Genomic DNA, 11780 nt, shown 5'->3' on the forward strand with positions numbered 1-11780 from the left:
TCCTTAGAACGATAGTTATTTCACAGTGGACTGTCATTGAAAATTTGCAAGTAGTAAATGAAACAATACATTTCATTTTTGCTATCGTCAAATACATAGTGAAGAAGTTTTTGTTCCTCCGCCGATAACAACCCTTCGCTGTCCAACATCGTCAACGAGTCCTACAAAAATAAACAGCCAACTAACAGTACACATTTCATAAAAATATTGAAGCTTATATTACAAGGTCTGTAGTCATAAAAAAAAACGTGAAATGATGTAAAAACTGTGAGCCTCAGAGTTTTCCCAACTTGTGATGTTTGGTGCGGAGTTTGTTAGAAATGTGTACTAACATATGGCAGCAGTCATAACTGCAAACATGCAATTCTTTGACAACTAGTACAATATAACACAGATGATTATAAAATTACTGATTCACATTATTGATGTGGGCATGAATTGGGTATTCACAACTTGTGGGGCATTAAAGGCAGTATTTGTACCTTGTTCACGTTGTCCACGCCATCAACATCCACAGGTGAACTGCTGTCGTCAACTCCACTATTTGTTTTGCTATCGATGCACAATTGCATATCCCCGACCTCAGTGGCTTGAACTCCACTTCCGCACATTTTTCCTTTTCCTTTTCCTTTTTGTCTTCCCTTCGCACTTCCTCTAACGATTCCAGTTGCTCCCAATGGTTTGCCAAGCTTAGTAGGAGAAGTATGCACATCGCACGCCACGTTCTTCACGCCCACTGACTGAAGGTCAGGACTGTATTTATCTTCAGTTTCATATGTTTCCCCTGACTGAAGGCCTCCCTTCTTGTTGTTGTCCCCACCTTCTTCAATGTTCAGCTTGTGCCCATCATGCAAATGACTTTTATCCCTTGCCAAGGTTCCCTTCAAAATATGTTGTTGGTGATCCACCCCTTGTACATCTGAAATATTACACTCCATTGGGTTAACTTCGTCCGATGGTTTGACCACGCCATCCTCATGCGCCTCGACTCCAACAGCAGGGTCCACACCCTGTTTGGCCACGCCTGCCGGTTGCGGCGTAGAGAATATACCTTCGATGAGGTGGTGTAGCATTTGCTTCAGTTCATGTAAATTGGTTTGTTCAGTGAACGGTTCGTTGCAGCCCAAACTGAAACGTTGAAGCAGTTGCTTCAGCATTTCCTTCAGTTGAGCAACATTGGAGGAGAGGTTAATGATACACACATCATTGCCTTCCACCTAATTATACATACACATTCGTGAACTTAGTCTTACAAACCATCTTCAAATGATGTGGCTCAACTGTGTGAAAATTGCGTAATGCTTGGATGGATTACCTTGTCATTGCGAACAACTTGCTTGCCTTCGAAATGTCGCAACATCTCCATTAAATCTGTTTGGTTGTGGAGAACTTGCTTCATCATTTCCTTCAGTTCACGAATGTCGGACTCCAAATTGCTCATACGGACTTCATTGTACTGTCCTGTTTGTTGGTTCTCGACATGGCATGCATCCATGTCAGCATCATCGGCGTTACTGTAATCAAACTCCACCTAATCATAGAAACGCATAAATGAAGTCTGACATTGTATGTTGAAGACAAGTGGGTCGTTGGTGTGAAATGTGCACAGTGGTAGGAGTGCTTACCGCAATTGTTGGGAAATTTTGCTTCCTTCTGATACGTCGCAGCGTCTCCCGTATTTGGGTATCACCCCAATCATGAAGCCGAGGTGTGGACCGCGTCGTAGTCGAGCTCAGACAAACACAATCAAGGTACAACAGCTGTGGACATTAAGGGGCACACCATAATTAAGTTGTTCTTCCCACAGAAATAAACTATATTCAGTAACAATGACATTCATTATTCTCAATTTTGCAGTGGAACGTACATAGCATACCGATTTTGTTGAGGATGCTGTCAACTTTATAGGCACATATCATGCAATGTTTTTTGGGGAAAAAATTGTACAGCACACCAAGGACTTTATTGATGAAACCAAGAAAAAAAATTTATGTACATGTTCCCCTCTTCGCAACGTAGTTTTAATTGGTTCCTCCATTGAGGTTCAGCATACTTTTTGCCCTGTACTCTTTGTTCTTAAATTCATGACGGTAGTCACACAAAATTTATTTCTGCAGGTACCATACTTGGTCAGGAAGAGTGCTGTTTGTCGTACTCACAAAGCAGGTACCATTGTATGTCCCAATCAAGGCCAATTTGTTGAACCATGATAGAACAATGCATGAAACACATGAAGGGGGGAATGGAAAAAAAATTCAAGGTATTGGCATACCATTAGCAGGAAAACACATCCAGTTGCACCGCGATGACCTTTATACTTCCGAACACCGTTGTGAAGGAATTGCAGTGTCAACTTTGCCCAATTACAAGCTCGCATACGATTCACGTCCTTCACGGCATGAATGAACGATGGCTTCAACCCGGTCATTGTGGTAGGACACAACATGGCCCCCAACACGTACAGCGCAAATTTCCGCCGAAACTCGTCCTCCGCACCAGCAGTCTCGGTCAGATAAAGTCTCAACTTGTTCAAAGGAATGACTCCGTTAACAACTCCAACCTCATCGTAGATATTGGGATACGCTTCCAATGACCCAGCCAACTGCACGTCATCGCCTTCACACCGTATTCCCAATAAAACATTAACTGCCTTACACGTGAGCCTGACTTGACAACCATGAACATTCAATGAACTATTGTCAGGATCGAAGTTCTGTACCAACCATGCGCACAAGTCGTGATCTATACGTGTACACTTCATCCCCAGGAGGCCAGCAAACCCAATGTCAATGACTGCCTGCTTTTGTGCTTCGTTAACCGGTTAACTAGCTCAACAATTGACTTCAATGATATGCGGAGTTGCCTTTTACCCTGCACATTTTTTACCCTTAAATTAATACAAAAATACAACCAACAATGTCAGCAAAGCAGGACCTAGCCAAATGCATTTACGAAAACATGAAGTACGTAATGACCTTTTCAGACTTCAGTGCACATGGTACTACTTTGGCGTGTTCCTCAGCGCTCGCCTTAGCCATTTCCACAAACCTCTTTTTCTCATCAGAGGGGAGTGCCTTCCACCTTTCCCCAATCTCCTTTCTAGTCTTTAACCAAGAAAATGACAGACGTACAAGACAAGTAACAACTATGAGTCCGAAATTACTGTAACTACAACTTTATGCCAAACGCAATCCGTGTGCATTGTTGGTAATTAAATAAGATTGCAAATACAAATAACAGTTGCAGCAAAAAGTCAGCGACAAAACGTAGCTGGACTTTTACAACGAATTGAAATTTACAAAAACAATAGGAAGGTGACATTATTACATGCTACAATCCTACAAACGCGAAACAATCACAAGCCCACTACGACCATTCAATACAACGTGTGGATAGCAACCCAGCGATGTGTTTCCATCATAGTGTATTATAGAGAATACAGATTTCAACACTCACCATTTTTCGTCGAGTGTTGTCTGGCCCTTGCATTTCCTTGAATTGTTGCTGGCTGCATGCAAGCATCGTCAAGCTTATCATCACTAAATGTGAAATATGAATACATATATATATATATATGCAAGTTTTTATGTCAAGCTGGCCCCGAAATCGGCATAAGACAGCTTTCGTACATCCGGGACTGAATCAACACCAAGTTAAACATTTTCAGACATGCGAAACAAAACCAATTTGAAACATCACAAACTGAACTTCGACGAGGCGCGTAATTTCAGTACGAAATATGTAATTCCAGATTGTCAAAATAAACAACTAGTACCTGTAACAAATGAATGGTGCAACTGGCCGCTTTCGACAAGAGCCAGCGATAGTGTCAGACATTTGGATATGTTGTTCGGCAATTGTCTTCAATCTTTTCCTTCCCCTTATGAAAGAGCAAATCATACAAATTAGATGGAAGGGAGAATTACAGGGGTGGTGTACACATTTTGTCCGTTGTCTAATTTCGATCGATGCACTTTAAACTACCTAAATTGTGACAGTCCATTTCAAATGTCGTGGACATTTTCGGTCAAATTGCTAATGCCGTTTGTCATTTATAAAACAAAGATTGTAATGTCAATTGATTGAGATTATGTAAGTTCAGTAAAGTTATAAGTTGACTACAACAAAAAGTACAGTTGCCACGTATATGCATATTTTCTGATACAAAACAGTGAAGAGTTGAAATCAAATGGACGTAATTGAAACAAAAGTTCAAAATTGATGGTGCAAAGCGAGGCCATTCAAAATTTGTGCAAAACAAATAACACAAACACAAAAGTACAAGGGCTGCTGTAAGAATTGATCCAGAAAAAAATCAGCGTATTCCTTGGTGATGGATTTCGTTTGTTTACAAACATATGTACGAAACCAACTGGTAGCAAGTCTTTAAGGAGAAAACTAACATTGTTGGTGCGAGGTGACCAATATCCATCAGATGCAATGACGACAACTCCTGCAAAGTATTGCAATCAATATTTACAACAACACAAACAAACGGCTGCAACATGTGGCTGTTAACCTTAAAATTTTGCATAAACACAGACAATAACACGCAGAATTTCCCAACACATATACAGATTTTGAAACAGACAAAAGAAAGGGCACACATGGAAATTTTGCATTTCGTTCACACAGCTTACAATTAAAACAATTATGTGTACAAGCGATAAATGCATAATTTCCCAAATCTTCAAGAGGAAGGACTACATTGTGTTTTTCATTTAGGGCTGAAGGACTACACGCACATACTTTTATGAAGGCCCGACTACAAATGACAAAGAAGCAACTGAACTATTTCATGACGGGGTTAAACAATCAGGACACGATTCTTCTGTGACAGAAATTGGTGCTCATCCCAGGCACGAAAACCAGATGAAACCCCATCCATCAAGTTGAGGGCTTCAATTTCCTACTGAGCAACTTGGTTGCAGAGAATCGAGGTGGCTGCATCGTGGCCCATGCTCCATTACCTTCGGGTGGTCAGATCAGAGAAGAATACTTTTCCGGGCGTACAAGCAAGTTTCATCAATTGTATGTCACAATGAAACAAGCAAGGAAATTGAAGCCCTCAACTTGATGGCTGGCCTTTCCAACAACTTAAGCGACCGGAGACGTTGGCTGAAAACCAATACCTTCTCCCCACCTGAGTCGGACAACCCTAACAGATTAAGGAAGAAGTTTGGCTTCAGTCCTTGTCTAATATCCAACTTTTCTAAGATGTGGTCCATCTGGGCATCGTCAATGCCCTCTGTTTCTATGGTTGACGTGTCTGTAGGTGAACTCTTTAGGAGGGATCTCAACTGTGCGTGCACATACAGTGTGCTTCCATCCGAGGTGATGTTCAACTTCTTAACTACCTCCTAAAGAGTTCACCTACAGACACGTCAACCACAGAAACAGAGGGCATTGACGATGCCCGGATGGACCACATCTTAGAAAAGTTGGATATTAGACAAGGACTGAAGGCAAACTTCTTCCTTAATCTGTTAGGGTTGTCCGACTCAGGTGGGGAGAAGGTATTGGTTTTCAGCCATCGTCTCCGGCCACTTACGTTGTTGGCAAGGCCAGCCATCAAGTTGAGGGCTTCAATTTCCTACTGAGCAACTTGGTTGCAGAGAATCGAGGTGGGTCAATCCTGGCCCATGCTCCATTACCTTCGGGTGCTCAGACAGTGGGCAGATCAGAGAAGAATACTTTTCTGGGCGTACAAACAAGTTTCATCAATTGTATGTGACAATGAAACAAGCAAGACTGCCACTGCCTGCCAAAAAATATTACTAACGTACCCATCCATTCTCATTCTGCACGAAGGTCATAAAAAAGACAAATGAGAGTATGCATTCATGAACTCGCTCAATAAAGTCCAGACAGCCCGCAACTCATGAATGACAGCTACCTTCCTCTTCAAATGTAACTGCTGTATATATATGCAAGATGATAACTTCAATAGAAAGGTAACCGTCATTCAAAAGTTGCGTGCAATGACAGGCAAGGTTGTCCATTTCTACAAATTAGATTTTCTTCGTGAATTGCCAGGGCTTGTTGACCTCTCTGAATTTCTTCACGTCACCCTTACGACAGTTCGTGAAGTTGAAAAACTGAACAACTTCGTTAAGCAGTTGAACATCACCTGGGATGGGAGCACACTGTATGTGCACGCACAGTTGAGATCCCTCCTAAAGATTTCACCTACAGACACATCAACCACAGAAACAGAGGGCATTGACGATGTCCGGATGGACCACATCTTAGAAAAGTTGGATATTAGACAAGGACTGAAGCCAAACTTCTTCCTTAATCTGTTAGGGTTGTCCGACTCAGGTGGGGAGAAGGTATTGGTTTTCAGCCATCGTCTCCGGCCACTTAAGTTGTTGGAAAGGCTAGCCATGAAAGTGAATGCTTCAACTCTTGATTCAGAATTGGGTGTGGGAACGAATAGCTCTCTACAAAATTTGGAAATCGTCATCCTCATTTCAACTCTTTCAATTGGCTTTCCTATGTTTTAAGTTGAATACCGTCAACTATGCATGAACTTCAGCACTGAAAGAAAGAGTTGTTTACTGTGTTACACGGACTCGGGTACGGGTCCCAAGTGCGGTATGTATGTACAGGTCCGACTCATTAAATCTTAACCCTACATTCAATGGTACACGGTGTGGGGAAAAAATATCATATTTTTAATCTAATATGTGCCATAAAATGGTACTATATGTAACTCACGGTGTCAAAATCACATTTATAGTAATTTCACAATAATTTGCACATATAATAATTGTGTTTTATACAATTATATAAGAAGTGTCCGTTGAAAAGTATCCGACACATATCCCATACCCTTGTCCGACTCTCAGGTGTCCGACACAGGTATTTGATCTATTTTGAAGAGTCCGTGTACCACAGATTGTTTCTAAACATAAGTTCTGGCAATATACAATCACCGAGTACTACAAAATTTAAAGCACAATTCAACCGAGTGTGCTACCTGTTGCGGAAACAAGATTAGTCATTGTTTGTTTATCGAGTTTCTTATTTTTGCTTTTTTGGCTACTCGAAAAAAAAAATTTTGTTTTTCCCGTGCCAACATTACACAAATTTCTTTTAAAGTATTCTTTGGTTATATATAACCCAACCTAACAAGTTCGCCATGTAAATGCAGAACACCTTTTATGCTTGTTGCTAACTACTATCATACCTATGTTCAACTTGCAGCACTGATAGCAGAGGGAAGACTTCCTATTCGGAAGGGAGAAAATACAAAAATCGAGTACAGAACAGTTCCTATTGGGTCCATTTCGGTTAGCAGAGGGAAGAGTTCCTATTCGAATAGCACAAAATACCAAAATGGTGTACAGAACAGTTCCTATTGGGTCGATTTCGGGTTGGGTGTGAAGGTATATGCGAATGATAGAAGACAAACAAGGAGACAAATAATGTACCAGCACGAAATAAAGGAAATACCAACCGGATCAGACGAACCGACGGTGGTGCTCGATTAACCCTTGCGGTTGTGCTCCACCGACAAAAATCAACTCAAAAAAAGTATTTACGCATCCACTTCCATGGCTAGCCTTCCCAAGAACTCAAGCTCAACACTCAAATATTGTTCTCTGTAAAACCCTACAGCTACGGGGAAATGGAACAACGGAGAGACGGGCAGACAGAAAGACAAACAAAGAGAGAGGTCCGAGATGGAAGAGAGACGGACGGGCCGACGGAACTTACACCTCTTCTGAACACTTCGGGATTTTTTAAAGTTTTATACTTGTTCTGACAACCGACACCTTTTAATGAAAACTGACATCATTTATAAATTCATTTTCTTCATAAAAGTTACACCTTGGAACTTTATATCTTTACATTACATTAATTTTCTTAGTAAAAGTTACACCTTGGATCTTTTTCTAAAAACGAAACATTCAGCTTTCATTGAGATTGGTCTTCTTTGGGAACTTATATCTCTTGTAAAAACGAAACATTCAGCTTCGATGATTGGTCTTGGGAACTTGTACCTTTTGTAAAAACTCACAAAGTTTACAACTATTCCTAAAGTTTACACCTTTCCTAAAAATTTACACCTCCTCTCGGAAATATTTACAACTTCTTGAAAAATGACACATTTTGTGGGAAAACCTTTTTCGTAAAATTTAAACTTATTATTTCAAGTTACAACTTTAGTGAAAAACAAAAATTACATCTTTTCTATGGTCATTTACACCTTCTTCGGACAAACATACACCATATTTGAAAAGGTTATACCTTTTGTCAAATAATTTCTTGGTGTGTTTGGTAACGTTTACGTTTTCAGTTTATATTTACAAAAATTTTATAAACTAGTTTTTGTTTATTTTTTGAAAAACATAAACTACAAACGCATTTGGTAATTGACAAAATGTTTTAAAAAAATTTAAAATATAAAAAAGAGTGAGAAATGGCGAGTGGTGGCAAGTGGCAGCGGAAGACGGTGGTAGAAAGTGGTGACGGTGAGTGGTGGGTGGTGGTGGTGGTGGTGGGTGGGTGATGGTGGCAGGTGGTAGCGAGTGGGTGGTGGTGGTGGTGGTGGTGGTGGTGGTGGCGGGTGGTGGGTGGTGGTGGCGGGTGGTGGGTGGTGGTGGTGAGTGGATGGGTAACGGTGGCGGGTGGTGGGTGGTAGCAAGTGGGTGGTGGTGGCAGGTGGGTGGCGGATGGCGGGTGGTGGTAGGTGGTAGGTGGTGGCGAGTGGTGATGGTGGGTGGGTGGGTGGGTGGGTAACAGCGGCGGTTGGTGGGTGGTAACGAGTAGGTGGTGGTGGTGATGGTGGCGGGTGGTGGGTGGTGGTGGCAGGTGGGTGGCGGATAGCGAGTGGTGGCGGGTGGTGATGGTGGGTGGGTGGGTGACGGTGGCGGGTGGTGGTGGTGGTGGTGGCGGCGGGTGGTGGGTGGTGGGTGGTGGTGGCAGGTGGGTGGCGGATGGCGGGTGGTGGCGGGTAGGTGACGGATGGTGGTGGTGGTGGTGGGTGGGTGGGTGACGGTGGCGGGTGATAGGTGGTAACGAGTGGGTGGTGGTGGTGGCGGGTGGCGGGTGGTGGTGGCGGGTGGGTGCGAGGTGGGTGATAGGTGATGGTGGTGGTCGGTGGTGGTGGTGGCAGGTCAGTAGCAGGTAGTGGTGGGTGGCTAGTGGTGGCAGGTGGTGGTGGCAGGTGGGTGGTGAGTGGTGGTGGCAAGTAGGTGGTGGTGGCGAGCGGTGGATGGTAATGGCAAGTGGTGGGTGGTGGCGGTTGGATGGCAAGTGGGTGGTAGGTGGTGGGCAGTAGTGGTGGTGGTGGTGGTGGGGGTGGGGGTGGGTGGTGGTGGCGGAGGCGGAAGACGGTGGTGGAAAATGGTGGTGGGTGGTGGCTAGTGTTGGGTGGTAAAAAAAAAAAAAACTGAAAGCTCAAAATGGAAACACATTTTTTGTGTTTTTATTTTTTGGCCAAATTTATAAACTGAGACCACTGATTTATAAATTAAAAATTTTGCCAAACAAGTTTTTATTTGAGTTTTTTAAGTTTTTGTAAATATAAACATAAAACTGAAAACGTAAGTGTTACCAAACGGCCTTAACAAACTTTATCAAAAGCTTATCTTCCATAAAACGTGTAAATTTTCAAAAAAGGTCTAGCTGTCTTCACCAAAGATAGATGTAACTCCTATTTAAAAGGTGTACAATTTTTTAAACATGTTTGCTTCACAAAATGAGTACCTTTTTAGAAGAGGTGTAAGCTTTTGAAATAAGGTGTAAACTTGCTGAAAACATATTTTCCATAGAAGGTGTAAATTTTTTAAAAATATGTAAGTTTTGCTGGCAGAAAAGTTGTAATATCCCATAAAAAGTCTAAATTTTATGAAAACAGTTATTCACAAAAGCAGTAACCATTCAGAAACGGTGTAAGCATTCCCACAAAAAGGTGTAATCATTCAGAAAAGGTTTATGTTTTTAACAAAAGGTATAAATTTTATTCAAATACTCCTTCCATGCAAGGTGTATATTTTCAAAAACATGTATGTAGTTTTCACAAAACATGAAAGATATGTCACAATGGTGTAACTTCCCATTGAAGGTTTAAAATTTAGGAAAATATAATTCAGATTTCCATAAAAGGTGTAAGCATGTTCAGAAAAGATGTAACTAATTTCAAAAAAGGTGTAAGTTCTGTTCTCATAAAAAGTGTAAGTTCCAATAAAACGTGTAAATTTTTTAATAGACATGATTTTTAATAAATTAGTAACATCTCACAAAAGGTTTAAGTATTTCAACGAAAAGGTCTAAATTTTGTAAAATAAATTATTTCACAAATGTGTAACCTTTTCACAAATACTGTAAGTTTTTTCACAAGGGATGTGAGTAACTTCACAAAACGTGTAAGTTCCGTTTTTTCCCCCCAATACCTGGAAGTTCCTAAAATCCAATCACACTGTATTTGTCTTGTTCAAATAATGGCAATGTGAGAGAGAAGGGCGTTTCGGAGGGCTTGGCCTTTCTCTGAGTAGAACTCCGTTTCAGAGACGACGAGTCTGGGAGGGCTTCGAATAGCGACTCCAAGTCCAAATCCAACCAAGTATGTCAATGCAAAAGAGAACCGTTTTTAATATAGAGCAACGGACAGACAGAGAGAGCGAGAGAGAGAGAGAGAGAGATAGACTGAGATCAACAGACATAGAGACCTAGATGGACACTGATCGACAGAGCAGCCACTCCGAGATCGACAGAGGGACCGAAATCGACAGAGATCGACGGAGAAGAGACCCACATGGACACAGACAGACCAAGATCGCTGGAGACAGACCGAGATAAACAGGGATCGACAGAGAGAGACAGACATCGACGGAGAATAGGCCGACATCGACACAGAGAGACCAAGATCGATAGCCAGAGAGAAAAAAACCTTTGATTTGCGGCGGCGGTCCCAGTGGAGGTGCCGATCTCAGAAGGCTGTGAGCACCGGAGGCCACCGACGCTTGGGTGGTCAGCGGGGGTCACGAACCCTTTCATTTGTTCAGTGGTTGTCCCAATTTGTTTATGAACACTTCGAAATGAACATTTGATGTTACTCCTTTTGTGTTTACTACGAATACTTTGAAATGAACACTTGATGTTACTCCTTCTGTGTTTACGAACATTTTGAAATGAACGCTTTGTTACTCCATTTGTGGTTATGAACACTTTGAAATGTTACTCCTTTATACTTTTCGTGAAAATACTTACACCATTTTTGAAAAGTTACTCCTTTTGTTCAAGAAATTGTACCGTTTGTGAGCGGCAACTTAAAGCTTCGTCGGAAGTCACTTATAGCATTTGTGATAAAAAAAACATAAAATTTACACATTTTGCTTAAGCTTACACCTTTTCGTGGCAGGGCTTACACCATTTTTGAAAAGTTACTCCTTTTGTGTAAGAATTTTTGGCATAACATTTATACTTTAACTTCCAACTTACACCTTTTGTGAAACCCCAACTTAAAGCTTTATTCGGAAGTCACTTGCACCATTTGGGAAAAAAAAAATCATCAAATTTACACCTTTTTCTTAAGATTACACCTTTTTGTGAAAATACTTACACCATTTTTGAAAAGGTACTCCTTTTGTGTAAGAATTTTTGGCATAACATTTATACTTTTTCTTCCAACTTACACCTTTTGTGAAAGAGTGTATAAGCACAAAAGGAGTAAATGTTATGACCAAAATTCTTACACAAAAGGAGTACATTTTCAAAAAAGGTGTAAATATGTTACCAAAAAGGTGTAAGCGTAAGCAAAACGTGTAAAT

The 11780-nt window shown here is 41.3% G+C and overlaps 1 protein-coding gene and 1 long non-coding RNA gene across 2 annotated transcripts; both read right to left on the reverse strand.

Annotated features, from left to right (window-relative positions):
- Nucleotides 1-327: 327 nt before the first annotated feature.
- Nucleotides 328-2726, reverse strand: LOC145805718 (uncharacterized). Its single transcript, XM_082900901.1, has 6 exons — nt 2720-2726; nt 2273-2616; nt 1626-1760; nt 1316-1531; nt 483-1217; nt 328-375 (listed from the first exon to the last, which is right to left on the reverse strand). Exons 1-6 carry the CDS (start codon nt 2724-2726, stop codon nt 328-330), a joined length of 1485 nt encoding a protein of 494 aa, XP_082757027.1.
- A 449-nt stretch (nt 2727-3175) lies between these two features.
- LOC145806026 (uncharacterized) lies at nt 3176-4455 on the reverse strand. The gene is made up of 3 exons (XR_014348424.1): nt 4404-4455; nt 3776-3880; nt 3176-3508 (listed from the first exon to the last, which is right to left on the reverse strand). It is a non-coding gene; the product is annotated as an uncharacterized LOC145806026 (long non-coding RNA).
- Between the last annotated feature and the right edge of the window lie 7325 nt (nt 4456-11780).

The sequence above is a fragment of the Camellia sinensis genome, chromosome 13, assembly GCF_055761805.1.
Source record: "Camellia sinensis isolate YWXY chromosome 13, ASM5576180v1, whole genome shotgun sequence".
Lineage (NCBI taxonomy): Eukaryota > Viridiplantae > Streptophyta > Magnoliopsida > Ericales > Theaceae > Camellia > Camellia sinensis.

What these genes read in the sequence shown, in the direction of transcription:
- LOC145805718 (XM_082900901.1), bottom strand. An exon ending in AAGTTGTTCGCAATGACAAG is followed by an intron (nt 1,218 to 1,315) that starts GTAATCCATCCA and finishes ATGTATAATTAG; the next exon opens with GTGGAAGGCAATGATGTGTG. An exon ending in GCGTGGACAACGTGAACAAG is followed by an intron (nt 376 to 482) that starts GTACAAATACTG and finishes ATATTGTACTAG; the next exon opens with TTGTCAAAGAATTGCATGTT.